This window comes from Marmota marmota, unplaced genomic scaffold (assembly GCF_001458135.2).
Source record: "Marmota marmota marmota unplaced genomic scaffold, marMar, whole genome shotgun sequence".
Taxonomy (NCBI): Eukaryota; Metazoa; Chordata; class Mammalia; order Rodentia; family Sciuridae; genus Marmota; species Marmota marmota.
In genome coordinates, this window is record NW_026007770.1 from 20,863 (window position 1) to 45,044 (window position 24,182).

The following is a 24,182-nucleotide window of genomic DNA, read 5'->3' on the forward strand; positions in this document are numbered from 1 at the left end:
GGTTTGCAAAGATTCAGAGTTGTCCTGAAGTAGTTTTTTCTCTTTCTCTGAATCAATTTCTTTTTTCTTCCTTGAAAGAAGAAGATTTTTTCCTTGTTTGTTTTTCATTTTAATTATTGGTGTTTTCCATTTATGGATAATACTGGGATTCATGATGCAAATTCACACACAAAAATCATAATTTGTTAAATTTCATGAGATTGATCAAAAGAATTTTTGAATGATTTTTTTTAATAGCTTAAGTACTACTTGCTAAGATCATTCAAAGGGTCCTTTCCTCAGTTATATCAATGTTGGTCTTCAGGCACATTTCCTAGTAAATAATTTCCTAATGGTGCTTTTCATCTGTGCATTTCTCAAGGTGTAGATCAAAGGATTTAACATAGGAGCTATCATAGCGTAGAAAACAGCAACTGCCTTATCAATAGGTAAAGTAACTGCGGGTCTTAGGTATACAAATAAGGTGGGAAAAAAGAATAAAAGGATCACTGTGATGTGGGAGACACAGGTGGACAGGGCTTTGCGCCTACCCTCCAGGCTCTGTGTCCTCAGGGAGCACAGGATGACCACATAGGAGACTAGCAAGAGGAGGAAGATTAGCAGGCAGATGAACCCACTGTTGGCAATAACAATGAACCCCAGAATGCGGGTATCAGTGCAGGCCAGGTTTAGCAAAGGGCTCAGATCACACATAAAGTGATCAATGACATTAGGACCACAGAAGGGTAGTCGGAAGATGAAGAGGATCTGGATTGTTGCATGGAGAAAACCTCCCATCCAGGACACTGCCACTAGCAGGGCACACACTCTCCAGTTCATGATGGTTGCATAGTGCAAGGGCTTGCAGATGGCCACATAGCGGTCATAGGCCATCACCGTAAGCAGAATGACCTCTGCACCTGAGAAGAAATGTTCTCCAAAGACTTGGGCCATGCATCCATTGAACAGGATGGTCTTCTTTTCATGCAGTGAATCCACGATGAATTTAGGCATACTGACAGAGGCATAGCAGGCATCAATAAAGGAGAGATAGGCCAGAAAAAAGTACATGGGGGAGCCCAACAGTGGGCTGGAAATGATGGTAATCACGGTGAACAAATTTGCTAACACAGAGATGATGTAGATGAGCAAAAATACAGCAAATATAATTTTCTGCATCTTTGGGTTTTGTGTAAGTCCCAGTAGAACAAACTCTGTCACATTTCTCTTCTCCATGTACTTCCTGTGCAAATTTATTATAGTACCTGGGGGTGAGCGGGTAAAACTTTGAAATTATTAAACTTCTGTATTGTAATAAAATGAAAAGCCTAGATTCTATTGTGCACTGAGATTTGATGAGTGTTTATCCTTATTTATAAGTTATTTGTTCTTTTTAAGGAAAACATTCTGTGTTTTTACAGATGACTCAAATGCCTCCTGAATGTTGATTCTTCCAGAAGCTTCTGCATGTGAAACTTACAGACACACAACCAGGAGCCCACCTGAGTACACTGTGAATTTTCAGATGATGAGACTAAACATAAGTAATGGATTGCACAGATTGTGGCAATTAAGCCCATAAGGGAGGCAGAAGATGGATGCAACAGCCATCATTGTATAGTTAACAATCTTTATTCTAAGAAAAGGAAAACTATAACACATAACTGAGAAAATTAGTGCAAGTGTGATAAGGAACTTGAGGAAGGGTGAATCTGGGGCATTACTCTTCTAATTGCCACTGTGTCCTGGAAGACACTGATCAAGGTTCAGTGAATAGAGGAAGCCAGATCTGGGAACCCCAGGTAGCAGACTAGTGAGGAGAGTTGATGGAAAGAATAGCAGTGCAATAGTGATGGAAATGTAAGTATAAAAAGCTCTTGTGAAATAATTCATAATACTTAATGACTAAACCCAAGAACTTCATAATAGTCAATGACAAATTATTTTGCAGTGTTTGTCCTGTGTATTTCTTGGTACCAAGTGCTTTGCATACATGATTCTTTTTAATACTTAGAATAACCTTTGTGGTACATTCTACTTCATTGCATAGATAAGGAAACAATCTCAGAGACAAATGTTTGCAGTTGTTTAGCAATGGCAATGCTTACCAAAACTCATTGAACTCCTTAGGTGTTCTAAATGCTTTTCCAGATGCCTGCTGATTTAATTCTCACTTCAAGACTAGCAATTGCTGAATATCATCATCTTATAGATATAATTATACTTATTTTGCTTGTTATAAAAGCAGAGAGAAATAAGAATCCTGCTCTAAAAAAAGCAGCTAATACATGGCAGAGCTAAGAACATGACTCAGATTTTTCTTATTCTATATATTTTTGTCCTCCAAATTGTCAAAATATATTATCTTTGAAATTCTCATCTTTAATTTATATCCTATATATTATCATGGTATAGAAATGTTGTATTTTAATCCTCTTTTGACATGAGCGTAATTATTATAATTAATTAAATGCTACCTGAGATACAACTTTGTAGAAGTAATTTCATCAACAAACAGACAGTGATCCATTTGAACTGTCAAATGCTAAGAAAATAAATGTTTCTGCATTCTTGGAGAGAGTACGTTTGTCCTTTCTTTCTCTCACAACCAATTCTCTCTTTTCCAATACCATTTCAAAGTGGATTATAGACCCTGATGGAAAATTCCATTTTGTCACATAGCTAAGCATCTTGGCATGAGTATCAGGGAAAATCTGATTAGAATCCTGGTTCTTCCACTTGGAATTCTTCTTTTCTAGGGTAGGTTTCCTGGCAAAGCATACATCTACTTCATCTATCTATGAAATGAAAATTAAGAATATCGTCTCATGGGTTGTTCTGATAATTGTTACATGAACACACCTACCACTGTTCTGAGGGCACATATAGGACTTTCCTCTATGTTTAACTGTATGCACTCAGCACATGTCCAGAATTCACACTGAAAAATAAAGGAATTCTCTTCAATATTACTTGTAAAGAAGCCATAGAGACCTATATTGTCCATAGCCATTGATCCCAATAAGATTTCTCCATGTTTTACTTTACTCAGAATTTGATGTCTTAGGCCATCTAGTATTCATATTTAGGTCTCATGTGTGGGAGGTACATTTAAACTTTGTTTTCACTGCTGTAAATTATCTTAGTTAACTTAAGTATTCTGAAAAATAATAATTATAGTACATGAGAAGTACCAATAGTTAATAAGATCAGTTCTGTTGAAGAACTTACCTTATAATCTTAGAGAGTTTTAATGATATTCAGAAGCAATCCCATCTTCAAAGTGACTTCCACTTAGAATAAGAACCTTTCAATATTAAAATATAAGACACAATTGAAAGAGACTATACAGATAATTCTATATCAAATCAATAGATACTAAGGAAGTGTCTTTAGAAGTCCAAATCTTTCCTTCCTACACAAAACCTTGAATGCCTCACAGAAAACCCAGGGTTAGAATTCAGAATGGATTTATTTGATTCACTATGGAAATATGATCTGGGCTTCAGTGAAGGAGGAACACAGTTTGAAGGAAAACATTCAAGTAGATATTTCTAGTCATGAAGAATCTTGCTCTTGAACTGACTACAACAGAAAGTATTTCCTCCTGTGCTATCTGGGTATTTAAAGAGGTTTCCACAAAGACACCTGGACCTTGCTGGTAGCTGTGCTTTCTCTCCTGGGATTAATTATTTCCTTTGATGGGAAGGTTTTGTCTTAGGATCAGGCATCCTGGAAAGAGACTCTCCCCATCTTGAGTTGGGAATTGTATTTCTTGCATTGGGGACCTATGCTTTTTTGCAAAACTGAGGTTAAAGGACATAGGGCATGTAAAACACTGAGTACAATGCCCACACAGAGTATGGGCTTAGTTAAGATTAGATCTTCTTGAATCTGCTTCTTGTTCTCTGGGTTGATTAATATAATGCAGTATTTCCTATCCAAACATCTAAATCCTTTGCAACTTGCTTTGCTCTAACTAGTGCATACATCAATGCAGTATTTGAGAGTGTTTCATGAGCAATGAAATCAATAACAAAGAAAATTATGAGAGATTAAGGCAAAATCATTAAAGGAGTAATAGAATAAGACGACATTGATATTTCAAAAGGCAAAATCCAAAAAAGTGATTTAAAACCTTCTATGACATAAAACTAAAGCAACACAAATTATATCTTTGCAACAAAAATCCCAAAGCCAATGGAAAATTTGGCATTCAGCATTTACACAAGCACTGAGACATGGAAGCCTGAAAGTGCTGTAGGTGAATAGCATTTGAGGACAAAGCTCTGGGTGAGAAGGGTTGAGGTTTTCTGATGGCACTGCCACTTGGAGCAAACACTTGTATTACCTCTGGAGGTCACAGTCTAGAGCCTTATAGAAATAAATTCTAGCAAACGCCAGTAAAATCATTCTGTATTTTATATAACTGCATGGAATTCGATGTTAACTCTTGGAATGCAATATGAACCAAGCTGCATTAATAGTAGCTTAATAATTTGGGTGAACCAGAGTTTCGTGAGAGGGTGTTATGGTTTGGATCTGAAAGCTGAACAAAATCTCATGGTTGAATGGGAAATGGGACCTAGTTGGAGAAAGTAAGTCATTGAGGGTGTTTACTGGAAGAGTTCTTCTTCAGGGCCTTTCTCTCTCTTTTTCTCCCTCTTGGCTTTCCAGCTGCCAGGAGCTGATAGATTTCCTCCAACATGCCCTTCCGCCATGATATTCTGCCTCACCTCAGGCCCAAGGCAATGGGATCAACTCAACATGGAATTATTCTCTGAAACCATGAGTCAAAATACAGCTTCCTCCTTCTCAAGTTGTTCATCTCAAGTATTTCAGTAAAAGCAATGAAAAGATGACTAACACAGAGGGTTTTTCCATTTCAGAATTCCGTCTTGAAATCTCTGAAAACTGCACAGATTTTGTACTTATGTTTAAAAAGTGCTTTTCAATGATCTTCAAAAGTAATTTCTAATGGTACCTTCAGTTTTAGATGGGGAAACTGAGAAGAGAGAAGTGGGATGATTTTTGTAAGAGAAAGTGATTTACGAAGGGGAGACTAAGCATTCCAGACTCTGGGATTGTGGTTGTGCCCAGGATTTAGCAAGTGGCATCAGCGCCTGGGAAGACATTCCAACTTCTCTCAGTGGAAGAAAACCCATTTGAGATTTTAAGGACATAAGTAAACAGGAAGAAAAAATCAGAAAAAAAAGTGAAAAGGGAAAGACAAAGGGAGGGAAAGAAAGGAAGAAATCACCTTACTGTCATACCCTCTTGAGAACTCTGCTCTACCCCACTTTGCCCTCTCAAGTACCTAGCACACACCAACACCTAGGCTTTCAGATGACCAGGCTCCCAGACCAAGGCATCCTAGGTACCAATCTGGGGTCTGCTGTTTTCTATCTGTGTGAGGTGGGCCTGATCTATAAACCTCTGTAAGCCTATGTTCTTCATGATGATGTGGGAAATAAAACAGCCTCTTCTTTCTGTGGTTGCTTTGAGGTATTATGTCACTACAGGTCAACTGTTTAGTTTTAGGTGCTCAAAAATTGTTAATTACTATTGACACCAGCATTACTATTGTACAATTGTACACTGATGCATACATGGGGAAATGTATCTGGGAAACCAGCTAATGAGGGTAACCAAATAAAACCCTAATTCACAGGGTTTCAGACTGTCTTTGTATTGTGTGGAAAGTGCACTATTTTTCCTTTCATGCCTGAGGTTCTCAAACATGGAGTTCAGCATTAGACATATCAATTACCAGACTGAAAACAAAGAATTCTAAAGACCTCTGCTTCTTGTAGAATTCAAAAAGACATATCTGACATTTTCTTGGCTGCCTTCAATGTTAACACCCAGGGTCCTCCTAAGTGAGCATGTCTGATTGATGCTGCTCTCCTGCTGCATCCCCTTGAGGCTCCAAGTCCTCACTACTGCCAGATTACCTATCTTCCTCCATGGTGAGCTATGTCTCATCTACAACACAGGCTGCCTTCATTCTTGTACTAAAGTTACTTTTTAAAGGTTTAGGCTCAAATCCCTCAAAGTTGTCAATCGACCCAATATCTTTACTTACTTATTTTTATGTGATGCTGAGGATCAAACCTAGTCTCTCACACAGGCGAGGCAGGCACTCTACCACTGAGCTGCAGCCCCAGCCCCAAAATCTATTTCTGATATCTAGGCAGCAGAGTGGAGATAAAAGAGCACAGTCCATGAAATCAAATAAATCTGGATTTAACCACTGGCTGAGTGACCTTCAGCAAGACACTTGCCTTATGGCAGCTTAGATGTCCTGCTCTTCTTCAGGTTGGAGTGGAGGTTAAGTGTTAAGGTAAATATAAAGGCAGGTGCACATCACCCTCTCCCCACATTTGCCCTCCTCCACTCTTCCTCAGCAGCTAGTTCTACAAAGAATTATCTCACCAGGTGTGTTCTCCAAAAAGCCTAAGTTTGCATTTTTATTATCTACCTGTGTAGCCCACAGGATACTGGCCATAAGGGATTAAGCTATATGCCTTTGCTGACTATTTCCTAAGGGTAATATAAAGAAATTTTCATTTTTGTCCATCTTTTTTTTTTTCTCACAAGGAGCTGTTCATAAGTCAGACTTTCACCTGGAAGTAATTCTGCTTATGGAAAAAACTTTTAAAATGCCTTTCTCAACTTTGATACATTGTTTATGAGAACATAAATTAATACAGCCATTATGGAAAACATTATGAAGGCACCTCAAAAAATTAAAAATAGAACTACTGGGCTGAGGATATAGCTCAGTTGGTAGAGTTCTTGCCCTCCAAGCACAAGGCTCTGGGTTTAATCCTCAACACCACAAAAAAAAAAAAAAAAAGAGCTTCTGTGTGATGCAGCAATTCCACCACTGGGAATATATCCAGAGGAAATGCAATCTGTGTGTCAAAGAGATAGCTGCCCTCCCATCTTTACTGCTGAACTATTCACAATAACCAAGATATGGAATCAACTTTGGTGTCCATGAACTGAGGAATGAGGGATGAGAATATGGTACAGGTACATCATGGACTACTACTATGCCATAAGAAAAAAATGAAAGCCTGTTATTTGCAACAGCATGGAGAGACATGGGAATCATTATGCTAAATGAAATAGGTCAGGCATAGAAAGACAGATGCCACACTATTTCACTCCTATGTGAAGGCTAGACAAAGCTGATCTCATAGAACTTAGGAACATAATAATGATTACTGGAGGCTGGAGAGAGCAGGTGGGAGGAAGGGTAGGGGACTGGTCAGCAAGCACAATGGTACAGTGAGGCAGGTGGAATATATTATGGTGTTTTATTGCACAGTAGGGTGGGTGGATGGAGTTGACAAGAATTTGTTGTGTATCTAAAAATTGCTAAAAGAGAATTTCAAATTTACTCACCATAAAAAATATGGTAAAAATTTAAGGTAATGGACATGCTAACTGCCATGATTTGATGATTACACAATGTATGCTTAAATCAAAGTATCCACAAATATGTACAATCATTATGTGTCAATGAAAAGATTAAAACAATTTCAAAGGTCTCTCCCTCCTAGTCACAGTGGGCAAAGAACATAGAATCTGATTAGTGTAGTATGATTCCAGCAAAGAAAGGAGAGGCACAGAAATTCCCAGGTGGGAGAGACCAAAAGACATAGCATCTCAGCCCCGGTCAGTATTTGGAGAGTACACACAGAAAAAGCAAAATCTCCCCTGGAAATCATTAGGTATCACTTGAGCCTTGTGAACTATATTATTACCTTGTGTAAAATTAAGAAGTACGAATTAGGAAAAGAAAGTGAAGGTCAGAAAAATACTTTCAAATTGAAACAGTCCTATGCAACAGGAGCATCACTGAACAAGATCCAAAATGAAAACTTAATATCAAAACCACATTGATTAAATTCTATTCCGTTTTTGTTTGTTTGTTCATAGTATGTGTGTGTGTTTTTGTGTGCATGTGCACATGTGTTAAAAAGAATGTGAGATTTTTTAATCTGTTAGTAGAACTTGTAACTTTTTTCTATAGTATTACATGTTAAAGTTATTGAGTTTTTAAATAATAAATCCAGAAATTTTCATGAAATATTTTCATTTCTTTTTGTGAAGCTCTCATTTAAAAAAAAGATTTTTGATATCACATTCATCCATTCACTCAAAAACTGTTCATTGAAATCATACCATGTTATCAAGCACTGCCCTACACAGTTATCACATAATGTTGATCAGAAGAGATCATGTCCCAAATTCTATGAAACAGATCTTTTTTGTTGAGGGGAAAATATACAAGATACAAATAAAAATACAAAATTCAGATGATAATAAGTAGTATGAGGGAAATCTAAGTACTGTTCAGTAGAAAAGAAGTATTGGAGGAGGGGTTATGGCTTTGTCAGGAAAGGCCTGATAAATTGACCTTAGAGAGGAAACATGAAGGCAGGCCGGCAGCAGGCCAGACAGATACTTGGGTAGTGAGTGTTTCAGAGAAAGGGAAAGGTACTTATTGCAATGTCCTTAACACAGGCTCATAGCCAGCATGTGCAGAATTGCAAGAAGACCAAGTGGGTCAAGGGCTAAGTCACAGGAGATGACATCAAAAAAAGTCATGTATCATCAGTTCTACCTGTGTCTTTCAAACATTTAAGAACTTCACGTTTTTGCTCTGAATGCTATGAATAGCCATTGGGAGGTTCTGTGCTGGAGAATGACCCAAAGTCACTTAGGTTTTAACAGCATCTCTATCTCGACATCTGCTATGTCCAGATGCATTAGGGGTGGCACAGGCCATGATGGAATTAGATAGACCAATTAGAAAGTTATTACAATGATTTAGATGAGAAAATGATACTTAGCTTTGTCAGTATGATAGAAACAGAGGTGTGAGATATCAAGGCCCCTTCCAACAGACCAGGTCGATTACATAGTGGAGACATTTGCCTAAAGTAGACAAAACTGGGGGAGTGTCATGTCTTTTGCCTTTCTCTAGTAGAATTAGGACTTAGTATTTTTACAGGAAACAATGTGAAAATGTGGACTGTTTCAATTTCATGGATTTTTTTTTTCCTATGCGTAATTTGGGTGAACTCCTACTTGGCCTTCTTTGCTTAAATGCTGCTGAGCTGGAAAGCATGTTTATCCTGATGGCCATCTCCAGTCTCAGCCTCCAGACTAGGTGAGACATTTTGTTGCTTAGGATAGCCATAATAGATTCCCACAGGTTTGTCAAATTAAAATAACACAAAGATTCATTATCTCAGAGTCTTAAATCCAGGTGCTGGCTGGATTGACTACTGTTGGAGGCTCAGAGAGAGAATCTGACCACAACTCCCTCCTCTCACTGGTGGCTGAAAAATGCCTGGCACTTCTTGGCTTGTGTCTTCCTGTCTCCAGTCTCTGCCTCCATCTCCAGATAGATTTCCCTAAGTGTTATAAGGACTTCCCCCAGGAATCTCCACCACATTTTTCTTACAATAACATCCGTGATTTGATTTAGGACTGGCCTAAATCCAGAATGATATTGCCTCAAAAATTTTAACATAACTACATCTGCAATGAACCTACTTCAAAATAAAGTGACATTCATAGGCACTTGGGCTCAGGACTTGAAATTATCACTTTGTGTTTACTATTCCATCTCTCCCAGGGCCCTCCCTTACCCCTCCTGAGAACCTTTGGTACACTTCAAATATCACTTATTATACTGTCCTGTAATTGTTCTCTGACTGGCCAATTTGACTGAATAGATCTGAGTTTCTGAAGCATACAGACCATGTTTCTATCTCTCAGTCTCCAGTTCTAAATGTAATTTCTGCTTGTAATGCCTAATATCCACCCCTTATTGGATTAATTTATTACAAATCACAGAATAGATTTATATAATATTGCAAGATGGAGCTGAATCTCAGCAGCAGTTTAAACTTCCTGTTATCATCAGAAGAGACACATGTTTTCACCAAATGCCAACTAATGTTGGTGTTTTACAATGCTTTGGCTCTGAGGGCACATAGAGCTTCTGCAACTTCCAGTCATGGCATACTGGAGCCAGTGCTGTGAGCCCAAGTCTAGACCTGGGGGTTTATGAGAATAACTGCTGAACCTAGCAAGGTACAACCACAGAAGCAGAGGACGACCCCTTTGGCAAAGGAGCTCTAGGCTTCAGGGAAGACATGAAGCATGAGGATGATACAACTCACAAGGCCTCTGTGAAACAAGAAAGTGACAGAGCCACAATGGCTATGTGACTCACAAGGGCAATGGTGTGATCCAGGGCAGGAGTAACCAGAGGAGCCAGGGAACCTGTACCTTGCAGGTTCTTGTACCTGAGACCACAAATCCATTTACCACTTCCCACCTTGGCAGCTGCAGGAATTGGAAGTGTTTTCCTAGAAACTCCATACCTGATGTACTCACAAGCAGTTCCATGGGGATCCCAGGGCCACCAGACCTCCACTAACCTGCCCCAGCCTGACCTGAGCACATTGGCTACATCAGCAACGTTTCCATGAATAGATGGAGGAGCTCAGGGAGCAGCACAGAAGCTGCAGACAGCCTAGTTCTGCCACAGAGTCCATAAGCAAGACACCAGTCATAAACATCAGCATGCCACCAACCTTCCCTCTGTACCCGGGTGCCCAGGTAAGTCCTTAAGTTCCAAAGAAGGAGTCCCCTGGAGCATCATGTTTTGTCCTCATCACTTTGAATATATCAACCCACTGCCTTCTGGATCCCAGGGTATCTGATGAGGACCTTATAGGGAAATCATAAAGAAAGCATCCTTCCTCTCAGCCCCACATATGGTAATAACATCCCTACAGTGTCTTAGAGAAGGAAGTGTCTATCATGATGTGGGTTGCTACCATCCTTTTGACACCAGTCATTCCAAACTGAAAGAAAAGGGAATTAAATACCTTGAGTGTAGGTGTGATAAAGTCTTTACAAGCCAAAAGTTATTTATAGACTCTTGAACTCAAAATAAGGAAGGGCATTGAAACATCCTTCAGATTTTAATTTCTACACAAGTAAATATCAGTCTCCATAACCCACTAAAGCAAAAAGCTTCTCAAGCCTTTCTTACTCTTATTATGAAAGTGGAAAAGGTCAGGGAGGTCAGAAAGAGAGACAGCCTCTGTGGGTTATGGGTGGTTTACTGAACTGATCTCACAAAGGTATATTGTAGGGGAATTTCAAACACCAGTTATACTTCAGGCCCTGGCTGTGACAGTTCTTTTTTTTTGGGAGGGGGGGCATAGCCTCATTTGGTGGTTTTGGATTTAGGTATTTTGGATTTCTTTTCTTTTCTTTCTTTCTTTCTTTTTTTTCTGTGAGGGGGATGATATTTTATTTTGCTTTATTTCTTTTTTCTTTCCTTCTTTTTCATCTAAAATTGTTTTCGTTGTTTCTTACAAAATGTAGTGAGAGTAGTGAGTTTAGTAAAGGGTAAGAGTGGCAGGTCCTCTCAATCAGCTCCTTCTTTAAGGATATTCTCATGAACCATTATAGTGGCCCAAGGGACACCTTACAGGGCAGCATTGCTCAGGTGAAACTGGTTCATCGTCTCCTCACTGAGACAGAGGTTGCCATGGAAGTCCTGGTAAAGGTAGAGCAGAAGGCCATGGACCAACTAAACATGATCAAGTTGTTTCAAGGTATTGACACATTGAAAACATCTAGGTTGTGCTGAGCATTCATGTGGGGACAGTTACTGCAGCACATCATGGAGGCATGAGGAAAGCAAAAGGAGGAGGACCAGGGAAGGTTTAGGCAGATCACATGCTCTGTGAGCTACTACCACAAGAAGAGCACCACACACAGAGATCGGAAGCCAGCGAACATCCTGGTAGACACTGGAGGAAACATTAACTTCTTTGACTTTACCTGAGTTGCAGGTCACAGCTGGGCAGGAGCTGGACACATTCTGCACAGTGCAAGCAAGGCCTTCTGTACTGTGCCCAGAACTCTACCAGCAAGAAGATAACAACCATGTGGTGGGTGCCTGGATCCTGGGTGTAGTTCTATTCTTCATGTTCACTGACGAACCTCCAATTCGATGTGACCACCTTTGTACAGCTGAAGGAGAAGGTCCTGAATGCATGGTATGACATTCCCCTTCACGTTTCTGCTAAAGTACTTAGTGTCATCAGTCAATTACTGACCATCAACCACATACATAGGCTTATAGTAGACCAAATTTTGAGGCACCCATGGCTGAGCCAGGATGAGAAATATTCAAACTCATTCTAGTGAGCTACTAGCCAACCACTCATCCCCACAATAATGACAATCATGCTTGACATGATTTATATCCCACATCACATCTGGTAATCTTTGGTAAACACAAAATCTGACCATGCAATGGCTACATATCTGATGCTTCAGCACCAGGCAATCCAGGGAGCAATAAGCATGTTTGCAATTAAACATGCACATCCAGAGGTGGGGCCTTGCTTGCACACTGCAGATTCTATCACCTTCTGTGTCTCCCAAAAGAGAAGTGCCATTGAACTGGCCCTTTGCACCTTCCCATTTTTGCTCAGCTGGCTGAGAAGAACCAGTGGTCAGGGCAGCAGGGCAACAGAAGAGCAAATCTGCATTTCATTCCTGTCTGCATCCTGCAGGTGAGCAACTCCACTCCCCGAATACCCCCCAACATGACCCTGAATACCCCTCCATCCAGCCCCTGGATGACCATCAGAGGGTGAGAAGCAGAAAACAAGTCCTCTCATGACACATCAGAAGAAGAAAACTCCCTTTTCACTGTGAAGCTCCATGGTGAAACTGCAGCCTATACCCATGACAACAGCAAGGGCTGGGAGGGGATGGTTAGAAGGATTGCCACCTGTATTCTAAGAATACATTTATTGCTGCATGCTGTGTTGCTGCGTGCTGGTCCTGATGGCCTGGATTCAGAAACAAAGTGACATCTATGAAAGTGGACAGCTGAGCTAGAGACAAAGCCACTGGACAGCCAGAAGATCCTGAGCTCCATTGATCCTGACATTATTGCAGGGGAATCAGCCAGATTTAAACAGACATGGACTTAAAAATACAGAAGGGAGGAGAGCAAACATCCTTGGGCTTATATATATATATATATATATATATATATATATAGTCCATTCACAAGAGTATCTGGAGCTATCTGGGCCTGAGTGAGCCCCTCTGCCACCATCTGGGAGAGACATCAGAGACTTCTTTTCCTAGGACACTTCCCCTGTCCTGATTTTCCCTGTCCTGATTTTCCCTGTCCTTTATCCCATATTTATGGGATAGCAGAGATGATTTTTAATAAATTTCTTTTACTCCTAAATCTTATAATACTATTGATGCTGCAAAGATTTGAGAACTGTTTTGACTTCTATTTTCTTCTTCCATAGAATGAAATATATAGAATAGGTAAAATTATACAATTATGCATCAGGTAATGGAGGAAAAACATCTTAACCATAAGTATAATGGAATTTTTTAATATTAGTGGTTTTCAGACAACTACTTTTGTTTAGTAGTTACATTATTTTCTTCTTTCTCTAGCTTCATGGTACTATCATTTTCCATTTGCTGTTTTTCAAAATTGGAGTCAGAAAACTTCAACATTCTTCAACATTCAGTATGATATACTTAATAGCTATGTCAAATTTGGAAAAGGGTATTGGTGGCCACTGGACATAAAATCCAAAACTTGAGAAATACTTGGAATGGAAGTGAAGGAAGAGAGGTAGACATCTGCCTACAACAAGAGTGTTGTCTAAGACCAATCAGGGAGTGGAAGATCTATGGCATTTCTAAATATGAAGATGAGATGACAAAATGGAGAGAGGGTATGTGTTGATACTGCCTCTCCATCTAGGAGTTTTCTGAGCTCTTAAAAACATCCTTGTGTGCCTGATTTCTGAGCCATGCCACTTATCTATCAGATTTGTAGAATCTGCTGGCTATTCTGGGATAGAGAGTGAAAAGAATAAGTCTTACTTATTTTAAGAGTTTATTAGCAAATGGTAATGATTGCAATCCAATAGATTGTGACATATTTAGTGGAAGACGAAATCAATTTATGTTCATTCTCTTGGCTTCATTAGATATTACTGTGATCAGATACAGCCATACTGAGGACAAACTCCCAATGTTGGGCTGCAGACTGATGCTCACCACAGCAGAGCTCCAAGCTACACAACACCACAGTTATATACTGTAACCTCTACTGCAGCATTTACAAGAGAAGCAAGCATAGAAAGATTCCTTTATCATGTATGAAAATCTGACATGCACATTCCAAAACTCAAATGGTCAAAATCATTCTCTACCTCTGGTTTACTGCTAAAAAAAAAAAAAAAAACAAAACAAAACAAAACAAAACAAAAAAACCACACTATTTTACTAGTCAATTAGGCAGATATTATACTAAATTCTATAATTAATTTTCCAATGGAAGATATTTCAGGGTGAAACAAAGCATTGTTTATTTTAAAAACCAACCACCCAAACAAAAATAATAACCCGAAAACCATAAAACTTCAAAAAACTTCTAAAAACTGAGGTTTCTAGAAAACTCTTTTCTGAATGCACTGTGACCTTAGTGCTTTACATGCTGATAAAATGAAGGTTGCCACTACTGATTTTAGCCAAACAGACTCAGGCAGGTGCTCGTGAATTACATTTCCCTCCAGCTACACATACTCCAACAGGTTAACTATTGTCATGTGTATTAGTGTTGCCAGCTCCCATAAAATATTGTCATTGTCATGGGTGTCTGGTAAATTCACAAATATACCAGCTGCTTTCAAAACTAAGGAATTGTTTATCTCGCTGTGCTGTCTTTCCATTCTTCCAAGAGTTGTAGACATAATACACAGTATTTTTTTCATCATTCTACCTAGGTACAAGGTCACCAGATGTCCTCTGTCCTCCCTATCTTGTTGCTGCCTGTTTAAACACATATAATTTCCAAATGCCATAGTCCTCTGATTAAAGATCTGTGATGCTTCTTCATTTTTATCTATAGATGCCTCCTGTGGCATGATACATGAAGTAATTCATTGACACCTTCATCCTAACCTTTTTAAAGTTTCTCTCAAGATGGCTTACCAAATTAGACTGCAAACAAAATTCTCCCTAGAACACTGAATTTCACGATTATCTATCCTCTAATTCTCTTCTCCACCTATCAACTCATCCTTCAAATCCTAGTTTTTCTGCAAAGGTTTTTTCAGATCTCGGTAAAATCAGACATTTATTTTTCCTTACTGCCTCAACCCTCTGCTGTTATCATCAGCCTTAAAAAGAAAAAGAAAAGAAGAAGAAAAAGAAAAAAGAAAAAGAAAGCATTGAACGTGTATTGTGTGACAGCTAGTGAATAGGTCTTTTTAAAATAACATTTATTTCTTTTTAATCCCACCCAAATGCTATAAAGTAAGTACTTTTCCAACTGTATAAATAAGGTAATATAGGTTTAAGGAAAACCAATACTTCTAAATTTACACAACACTTGAATGTTGAATCAGCTGTCATATCACATGTTATTAAAATTACTTGTTTACATGTTATGTATTTCCATCTGCACTCACAGAAGTGTAAGAGCCCTGAGATCCATATGTATGTGTCTCTCCTAGCTCCCAAATAGAGCCTGGGGCATATTAGGTTCGTGGATGGCATGTGTTGAAGGACTAAATGAAAGGAGAACATGTACAAAGAACATAGCTCTAAAGCATTTTTCATTTTAGATCAAAGTCTTCATCCTCCTGAGGAAATAGAACAAATATTTGGGAAATAGCTTGATTATAGTTCTACTCTCTAATATAATCTTAATGATTCCACAATATAGAAATCAAAATCCTCCAGAAGACATATCAACCCAGGTAGCACAACTTCTTGTTGCCTCAGAACACTCAGGCACAGCAGGTCATCATGACATCATAACAGATCATTAAGACAGGACAGCAGATACTTATAACAACAGAGCAAGTGATATGACACCACAGCAGGTCGTTATGACAACACAGCTGGTTGTTCTTACATCATGACAAGTCATTCTGATACCATAGCAGGTTACTATGACATTATAACAGATCATTATGACACCGTAGCAGGTCATCATGAATTCATGTGAGGTCATCATGGCACCATAGCAAGTCATTATGACACCATAGAACTTCATTATGATATCATGAGAGATCATTATGACATCATAGCAGACATTGTGATATAATGTGATGTCATCATGACACCACAGTAGGTCATTGTGACACCACAGCTGGTCATTTTTATTATCATAACAGATCATTATGACTCAATAGAAGCTCATTATGACACCACAGCTGGTCATTATGACATCATAGCAAGTCATTTTTAACACCATGAAAGCTCATTATGACATTACAGAATGTCATTATGACATCATGGATATCATTATACCACCACAGCAGGTCAATATGACACCATAGCAGATCATGTCATAGGGCTGGATCATTGTCTCCTGAGGTAGGAGAAAGGATCTTTGTCGTTTGAACCACAGTTTATTCAGGGCTATGTGGACCCAGCTATGTGGGGGATTAAGAAAAAGCAGACACAAAAGTAGAGTAAAAAGGTATGCATGGTGGTTCAGCCTATCTCTGGAGGCTCAGAATAAAAGGCAGTCCAATTAGGATTTATCAGCTTGAACCCATGATTCTCTACTCTGGCAGCAGGGGTTTGAACCCAAGGTATGATGCTGCAGTCTGGCTGGGCACAAATGCCGCAGTCTGGCTGGGCACACAATCACAAGCCACCACACAGCTTGTAGATTCAAACAGCAACTCTTTATTCCCGAACTCACACCAGCCGTCTACAATCACGTTCTGGGGAAATCCACATTCTCTGCCCAAATCCATATCCACTGGGCTTCTGTCTCCCAAAAAATACTGTCTGAATCCCGTGAGAACTCAAGGGGAACTCAGGCAGCAGGATACGCCCTATTCCCAGCAGGAATAATCTTAAACCTTAAACCTGGAACCTAAACCAGGAATGCCCTAAACCCGATTATCTTAAACCGGGAACACCCTAATCCGCCTTGGTCCTTGAGCAAGGTCACCTACATGCAATGTCACTGCAAAATGTCAGCAACATGGGGTATGCTGGCAAGGAAATTGTCATACCTACTTGGCTAATGGCTCCCAGCATCATGAATTGATAAAGTTCTTTGGCTACCAGGGAATTTCCCTTTGAACGGGGCATGGCCATACAACTAGGTGATCTCCATGGTGCCTTTACACTGAGAATTCTCCAGAGGGGCATGGCCTCTGTCTCTGGGCAGTTCAAAGACCATCATTCATTCCTGGGTCTGACAAATGTTCATTGCTGGTATTTCTAGATGAAACCACAGTGTTTCTGAGGGTTCTTATTGAAAAGCATGGAGAAGCCTTTGCCAGATCACTAGCTGTATATCAGATGACACAGGGATATGTTAATTTGTTCAAGCAAGGAAATCACATCTCGTTCAGCACATATACTTGAAGTCTCTTTCTGATTAAACTTATGGACTTCCATTCTACATTTCCTATAACCATCTGTATCCTGAACAGGACAAATCGTTCAGTTGAATGTGATGGGAATTAACCCTGGTGTAGACCTTCAAGACCTTCCTGGTGGTAATAAGCTCTGAAATGCCTCCAGGAATGAAATTTATATTTGTAATGTAATACTATGCCAAGTAAAATACAATTTTATTTTTGTTTTACTATTTTCCTAGGTAGAAGTAATTGTACTGGCTTCCACTTGGTCTTTCCCACCATAATCATTTTCTCTCTGTGGGTCAGGAGATCAGTGTGGAGATTCTATCTCTTCTGAGTTTCTCTTTCCTAATTTTAATTTCAGAACAGCATGAATGACCACCAAATGAGTCTCAGGACACTCAACACTGAGACAAAGACCTGAATTAAAATTTCATTGATCACCTAATCTCCATGAGACCTTCATCTTCAGACCATATTAATATTTGGGTGTTCTTTAATTATTGTCAATTGATATTTGGGGTCCAGTAGTTGCATAGGTATCTGATTATTTCCATTTTCCTAATGCACTGTGCCCCCCAAAAGGCCCTAGTGTACCTTGAAGAAGAGTAGGAGAAAGTTTCACATAAGTTTTAGACAGAGTTCCAGGGTGCTACCTGAAGCCACCCAAATTCTCTTTATTTTAGTTGCTCTGGATCTGTAGAGTGGCTGAAGTCTGGAAGCTGATTGAGGAAACATGACTTTCTATATTCAAAATTCAGTTTTGTTTTGATTCACTTAAACTAAAATTTTTCTGCTAAACTATATCAAGTAAGAACTCATTAGGATTTCTATAATATTTCACTTTTACGAAGCCTAAAATCAACCAGCCAAGGTCATAGATCTTTTCTGGTCTGATTATTTGGATTTCTTCTTTAATTTTTTATTCACTCTACCACCAATACTCTGGAGATGGAGTGATGTCACTTGACTCCTGCCATCCAAGGATCCAATTATTTACTTTGCAGTTAGAGTTTCCAGTCCAGGCATCAGAGTTCCCACTGTGGAGTCCCACCAACAGGGAAGAGCAATCACAGAAGTTTTCAAGGATGCCAGGGCTCCTCCCACAACTTATTACTCATAGTTGTGATAAAGGTTATACATTGAACTCATCCAGGGTGGGTGAATCTTAAAGACAAATCACAGTGCATTCCAATTTCTCTAAGCTTTTTAATCCCTTTCTAACCCTTAACCCTTGAAAGTTTAGCATTTCTATCTCACTCATGAGCACTACATTTGGGTTCCTGTTGCAGCTAAATAATTAAACAGAGCTCTTCCTAACTCCATGATATACAATTCTAAGAATATTTGTTTTAGTGAATTTGCATCTGTAAATATGGCCTGATTCAGCTTTGTTTGTTCCAACATTATCCCACACTTGATATTTGTTAATAAACATGTTCCTGGATTCCTGTCTACATATATTAGAAAAATCATGTATTTTTTTGGAGTGCAGTGCACATAGGGTTACACTTTGCAGTTCCTTTAGGGTAACTTTAGACTTGAGTCTGGAAATAATGAAGGGAGGTGGGAGTTAGCCCCAAGCAGAATCAGCATTTTCTTTCAGGGCAACTTCCTCAGGGCAGAGAATCCTCAGGCAATGTAGAGTCATCCTTAGGAGTAAAAAGACCACCTACTAGTAGCTGGAAGGAACTTCTACAAGACATAGAGCAGCTTTGTTAAACACTTGCAAAGACTCATAGATCTCTCTGATCCATCTTCTCAATTTCCTCATCCATCTTGTGATGCAAGACAGAACCTGAATCTCACCTGTGACTCCTCTCTCTCCATGTCATTTTGTGTTCCACAGATGCAGAACTAGATGTGGGGATTTCTATGAAGGTGACAGAAGCAGGGACTGCGGGAATCTGACAAGGTAAGGGGAAGAAATATGTGTTATCAAAATAAGTTTGGTTTTAGCCTGGGACCTTGAGAAGCTATAGAGTATTCACTCTACTCCATAACTTGTTCTGCCTGGAGGCAAGGGGGTTCCAACCTTCTTTTCCTTTTGTCATAGTCTTTTATTGTCTACTTGAGGACCCTAAGATGGTAGAGAAAATCCATAGACTGAAGCTCCCTTTTTCTTTAGTTGTTCAGAGAAGTGTAGGGCTGTGAGCTGTTAGAAGCCCAGAGACACAGTCGCTGGGTCTTGTGCACACTGGCCTGATAGAGGTGATCTGGACATGATTCCAGTGTCCACCACACTCTGCCTCTTCACCAGCAGGACCAGAGTTCAATCTACAGTTTTCACACTCATATCCTTACAATAGGCTTCTGCTCTTCTGCTGTCAATCTTACTCCCTTCATTCATTTATCAAACTGTGTAGGTTGAGTTATCACTGTAAGTCTAAAATCTAATTGCATCACTTGCCATCTTAAAAATATTTTCAATGTTTTCCATGATCCTTACTATTAATCTGTAACAGGATTTTGAGAATTGTTTTGATCGGTACGTACCCACTTCTGTCTTTCAGGTCTCAGGAATGACAATTTACTTTTTGAACTAGCTGAGTGTGCAGTTCCACACCTGGCATTCAGTGGGGTTTAAGTAAACAATTGCTGGATGAATATTCAACCTAATATCCCCAACCACATTGAATTATTTAGGTTTCCTGCATATTTTGTTTATGCCTCTAGCCTTTATTAAACATTACCTGTCATGGGGATGCATTGATTCAATCTCTTGCCTTTTCAGTCTCCTTACCCAATTTTGTCCCAAATGTGCCATTTTTATATCTTTCCTTGTAGGAATCCTTTCGCATTTACACCTCTCCCTCCCCAGATATGTGTTTGTCATCCATCAAACATGCTTTCATAGCCCTCTGTCCATCTTAACTTGTATATATAATTCTCAGGAGTTCTTTCCACTCCCTTCTGAGAGTCTCTCAATGAATCTTAAGCACTGGGAAGGAAGAAACTGGTGTGTTTTCATTCATCTCAGGGCAATCCCTCAAATCACTGTGTTTTTTAATGAGTGAACAAATCAGTGAATGAAAAAGCAAACAAACAAAAATCCTGAAGTTGCTTTTGTGTAGAGAGAGCTATATGCTTTGACAAATATGTTTTACTAATGAAATGTGACCACAAAATTACAGAAAAAAAAGTCATCAATAGCCAACATGCATAGATAATGAGATCTTGCTGACAGAATATCAGGGTCTAATGTTTTTGTTCATATGAAAAGAATGTCAGTTGCATCCTCTTTCTCATTGCTCAGTTCATGTAGGGCATAAAAGAAAACAAAATGTGCTTCCTTTTGGAAGGCAAGCTTAAATTCTCCCCCCAGTCTGAATCAGATTAAAGGTTAAAAAAAAATTGTAGTCCCTAGTACTCATTTTACAGAATTTATTTATATGTCTTTATGCTTTTACTCAATCACTGACTGCTTATCATGGACCAAACTTGATGCTACTTTAAAGTACTGCTAGCTAGCAGGCAAGTAATTCATGGAGTCCAGCTGTGTATTATCAAATTGGAGTTCCTATGAGACAATCAAGTTTCTTTTCCGTGATCCATCACTCCTCTAATGGGTTATCAACATAGGGTCACATGAGCTACAAAAATTTTTCTGAAGACTAGAAGGAAATTCAGAAACATGGTCAAATCTACATTATTTACTACTCGAGGTTAAATGTCACTTTTGTTAATAGCCCTAGTCTATAATACCATAATATTATCTGCCGCAGTCTGGCTGGGCACAATCAGGAGCCACTTGTCAAAAGAAACTAACTTTATTTTTAGAACCACACACGCCAAACAAAACAGCCTCTCAGGAAAAACCCTCAGAGCCTCAACTGCCATCCCCGGCTTTCCACAAGCCTCTCTCTCCCACACAAGCTTCTCTCCCCTCCTACAATCCTCCTGCTCTTGAGGCCGATTGGCTGGGTCACGTGGGCGGAGCCAAAAAAGTCCCCCAATGAGCAGCTCCGTGGTCTGAAAGGGCAGGGAAACAGCCCAATGAGCATCACCGCAGAGGAGCCAATCAGCTAGATGTTGCTGGGGCCGCTGTGAGCCAATCATCAGCCGGCAGCTGGAAGTTTGCTGGGGCCCCTTCCGCTGTGGCTCTCAACAATTATCCAAAATGTATTACCTAAAATGTAATATATATGTTTATAGAAGATATTTATAAAATAATTAGATTTTTAGGTTTGGAAAATCAATTATCAAACAGAATGTGCTCAAAATAGTATTTTTAAAATTATAATGAACACATTTATGTGATCTATTTGTTATCATTGCATGGCCATGTAACATGGAAATTAACAGTATGATCTGGAAAACTAGTCATATTCAAATAAAATGGGAACAATAGTTCTGCTTACTATAAAGATTTCTGCTCAATACAAATGGTTAATTATTTATTTTGTTGTTATTAAAAGATAGCTTATGAATTTAGATACATGGATAAAGCAAAGAAAATCAAGTCTTGATTTGTTAAATTTTTTTCAACATGTAGCATGGTCCTGAGTTTGTTGTTCCTTTTTATTCACACATTTTTAATTCCCTCAATGAAGAATTTTAAAATATTGTTGCATTATACTTACACATAAGAAGAGTATGTCCTATTCACACATGCATATAACGAGTTGATTAATCCCATGAATTGACAAATGAGATTGAGTAAAGCACAGTTTTGAGTAAATATGACTTTTATCTTTATCTTTAAAGTGCTGCTTGATGAGGTCATTCAAAAGGGCCATTTGACACTTTCTTCAGTAAACTCAATGTTGATCTTCAGGCATAGGTATTTGTCCAGCAGAAAGAAACTTCCTAGTAAATAATTTCTTAATGGTACTTTTCATCTGGGAATTTCTCAAGGTGTAGATCAAGGGATTTAACATGGGAGTTATCATAGTGTAGAAAACAGCAACTGCCTTATCAATAGGTAAAGTAACTGCAGGTCTCAGGTACACAAACATGGAGGGGAAAAAGAATAATACCATCACTGTGATGTGGGAGACACAGGTAGACAGGGCTTTGCGCCTACCCTCTAGGCTCTGTGTCCTGAGGGAGCACAGGGTGACCACATAGGAGACCAGCAAGAGGAGGAAGATTAGCAGGCAGATGAACCCACTGTTGGCAACAACAAAGAGCCCCAGAGTGCGGGTATCAGTGCAGGCCAGGTTTAGCAGAGGGCTCAGATCACACATAAAGTGATCAATGATATTAGGGCCACAGAAGGGTAGTCGGAAGATCAAGAGGATCTGGATGGTTGCATGGAGAAAGCCTCCCATCCAGGACACGCCCACCAGCAGCATACACAGTCTCCAGTTCATGATGGTTGCATAGTGCAAGGGCTTGCAGATGGCCACATAGCGGTCATAGGCCATCACTGTAAGCAGGATGACCTCTGCACCCGAGAAGAAATGTTCTCCAAATACTTGGGCCATGCATCCATTGAACAGGATGGTCTTCTTTTCATGGAGTGAATCCACAATCAGTTTAGGCGTATTCACAGAGGAGTAGCAGGCATCAATAAAGGAGAGATAGGCCAGGAAAAAGTACATGGGGGACCCCAACAATGAGCTGGCAGTGATGGCAACCACAATGAGCAAATTTCCTAACATAGAGATGATGTAGATGAGCAAAAACACAGCAAATATAATTTTCTGCATCTTGGGGTTTTCTGTAAGTCCTAGTAGAACAAACTCTGTCACGTTGTTCCTTTTCTCCATGTACTTCCTGTGCAACTTTATTACCTGAAAAACGTGAATTCAACCTTGAATTTGTTAAACTTCTCCATGTCACAAAGAAAGAAAGCCTGGATTGTATTGTCTGTGAAATCTCATGAGTTCCACACTTGTTTCATGGATTTTGTTGAGCATAAAATATTGGTTCTGTTACCTTATAGATTACTCAGATGCCTCCTGAGTGACGATTGGGCAAGAAGCATATGCATGAGAAATTCTTATAGACATAAAAGTCAAAAGGCCCTTGGAATACATGGACTCCTTTGTGGAAACCAGAAAACTAGGAGAATAAATATAAGTAAAAGATTGAACAGATTGTGGCAGTTAAGTCCCTAAGGGAGGTAGAAGATTGATGTAATAGTCATCATGGTATAGTTAACAATTTTCATCCTTATTCTTAGGAAAATGGAGACTACAGAACATAACTATGGAAATGAGTACAAGTATGACAAGAAATCTGAGGAAGGGTGAATCTGGGGCATTACCCTTGTAAATGCCACTATGTGTCCTGGAAGAAGCTGCTCAAGGCTCAGTGAATAATGGAAGCCAGATCCAGGAACCCCAGGTGGCTGACTATCCATGAGAGTTGATGGAAGAATTTCAGTGCAACAGTGATGGAAATATAAGTATAAAAAGCTACTCTGAAATAATTCATAATGCTGGATGACTAAACCCAAGAGCTTCATAATAGCCAACAATAAATTACTTTGCAATATTTGTTCAGTGAATTTCATGGTACCAAGTGCTTTGCGCACACACAATTCTTTTTTTTTTTTGTAGTTGTAGATGGACAGAATGCCTTTATTTTATTTATTTTTATGTGGTGCTGAGAACGGAACCCAGTGCCTCACACATGCTAGGCAATCGCTCTGCCACTGAGTTACAGTCCCAGCCCCATATGTTTCTTTTTAATACTTAGAATAACCTGTGTGGTAATACTACTTCACTACACAGATAAGGAAACAATTTGAGAGAAAAAATG

The 24,182-nt window shown here is 39.3% G+C and overlaps 2 protein-coding genes and 1 long non-coding RNA gene across 4 annotated transcripts; 1 reads left to right on the forward strand and 2 right to left on the reverse strand.

The window, feature by feature from the left end:
• Window positions 1–300: 300 nt before the first annotated feature.
• LOC107133753 (olfactory receptor 4C46-like) lies at window positions 301–8,961 on the reverse strand. Of its 2 annotated transcripts, XM_048797706.1 has the most exons (2): window positions 8,948–8,961; window positions 301–1,204 (listed from the first exon to the last, which is right to left on the reverse strand). In XM_048797706.1, exons 1-2 carry the CDS (start codon window positions 8,959–8,961, stop codon window positions 301–303), a joined length of 918 nt encoding a protein of 305 aa, XP_048653663.1. The 2 variants fall into 2 exon arrangements, with proteins under 2 accessions (XP_048653663.1, XP_015331447.1); XM_015475961.1 differs by lacking the exon at window positions 8,948–8,961 and having other exon boundaries at window positions 301–1,215.
• Window positions 8,962–19,121: 10,160 nt separating this feature from the next.
• On the forward strand, window positions 19,122–23,915 carry LOC125614825. Its single transcript, XR_007345382.1, has 2 exons — window positions 19,122–19,386; window positions 23,602–23,915. It is a non-coding gene; the product is annotated as an uncharacterized LOC125614825 (long non-coding RNA).
• On the reverse strand, window positions 19,277–23,185 carry LOC107133755 (olfactory receptor 4C46-like). Its single transcript, XM_015475964.2, has 2 exons — window positions 22,290–23,185; window positions 19,277–19,301 (listed from the first exon to the last, which is right to left on the reverse strand). The coding sequence occupies exons 1-2, from the start codon at window positions 23,183–23,185 to the stop codon at window positions 19,277–19,279; spliced, it is 921 nt and encodes a 306-aa protein (XP_015331450.1).
• Window positions 23,916–24,182: the final 267 nt, after the last annotated feature.

Coding starts and splice junctions, on each gene's coding strand:
- LOC107133755 (XM_015475964.2), bottom strand. CDS start 23,185: ATGGAGAAAAGGAACAACGTGACAGAGTTTGTTCTACTAGGACTTACA. Junction 19,302..22,289: donor AAAAGTACCATTAAGAAATT/ATTTACTAGGAA, acceptor ACACAAAATGAC/ATGGAGAGAGAGGAGTCACA.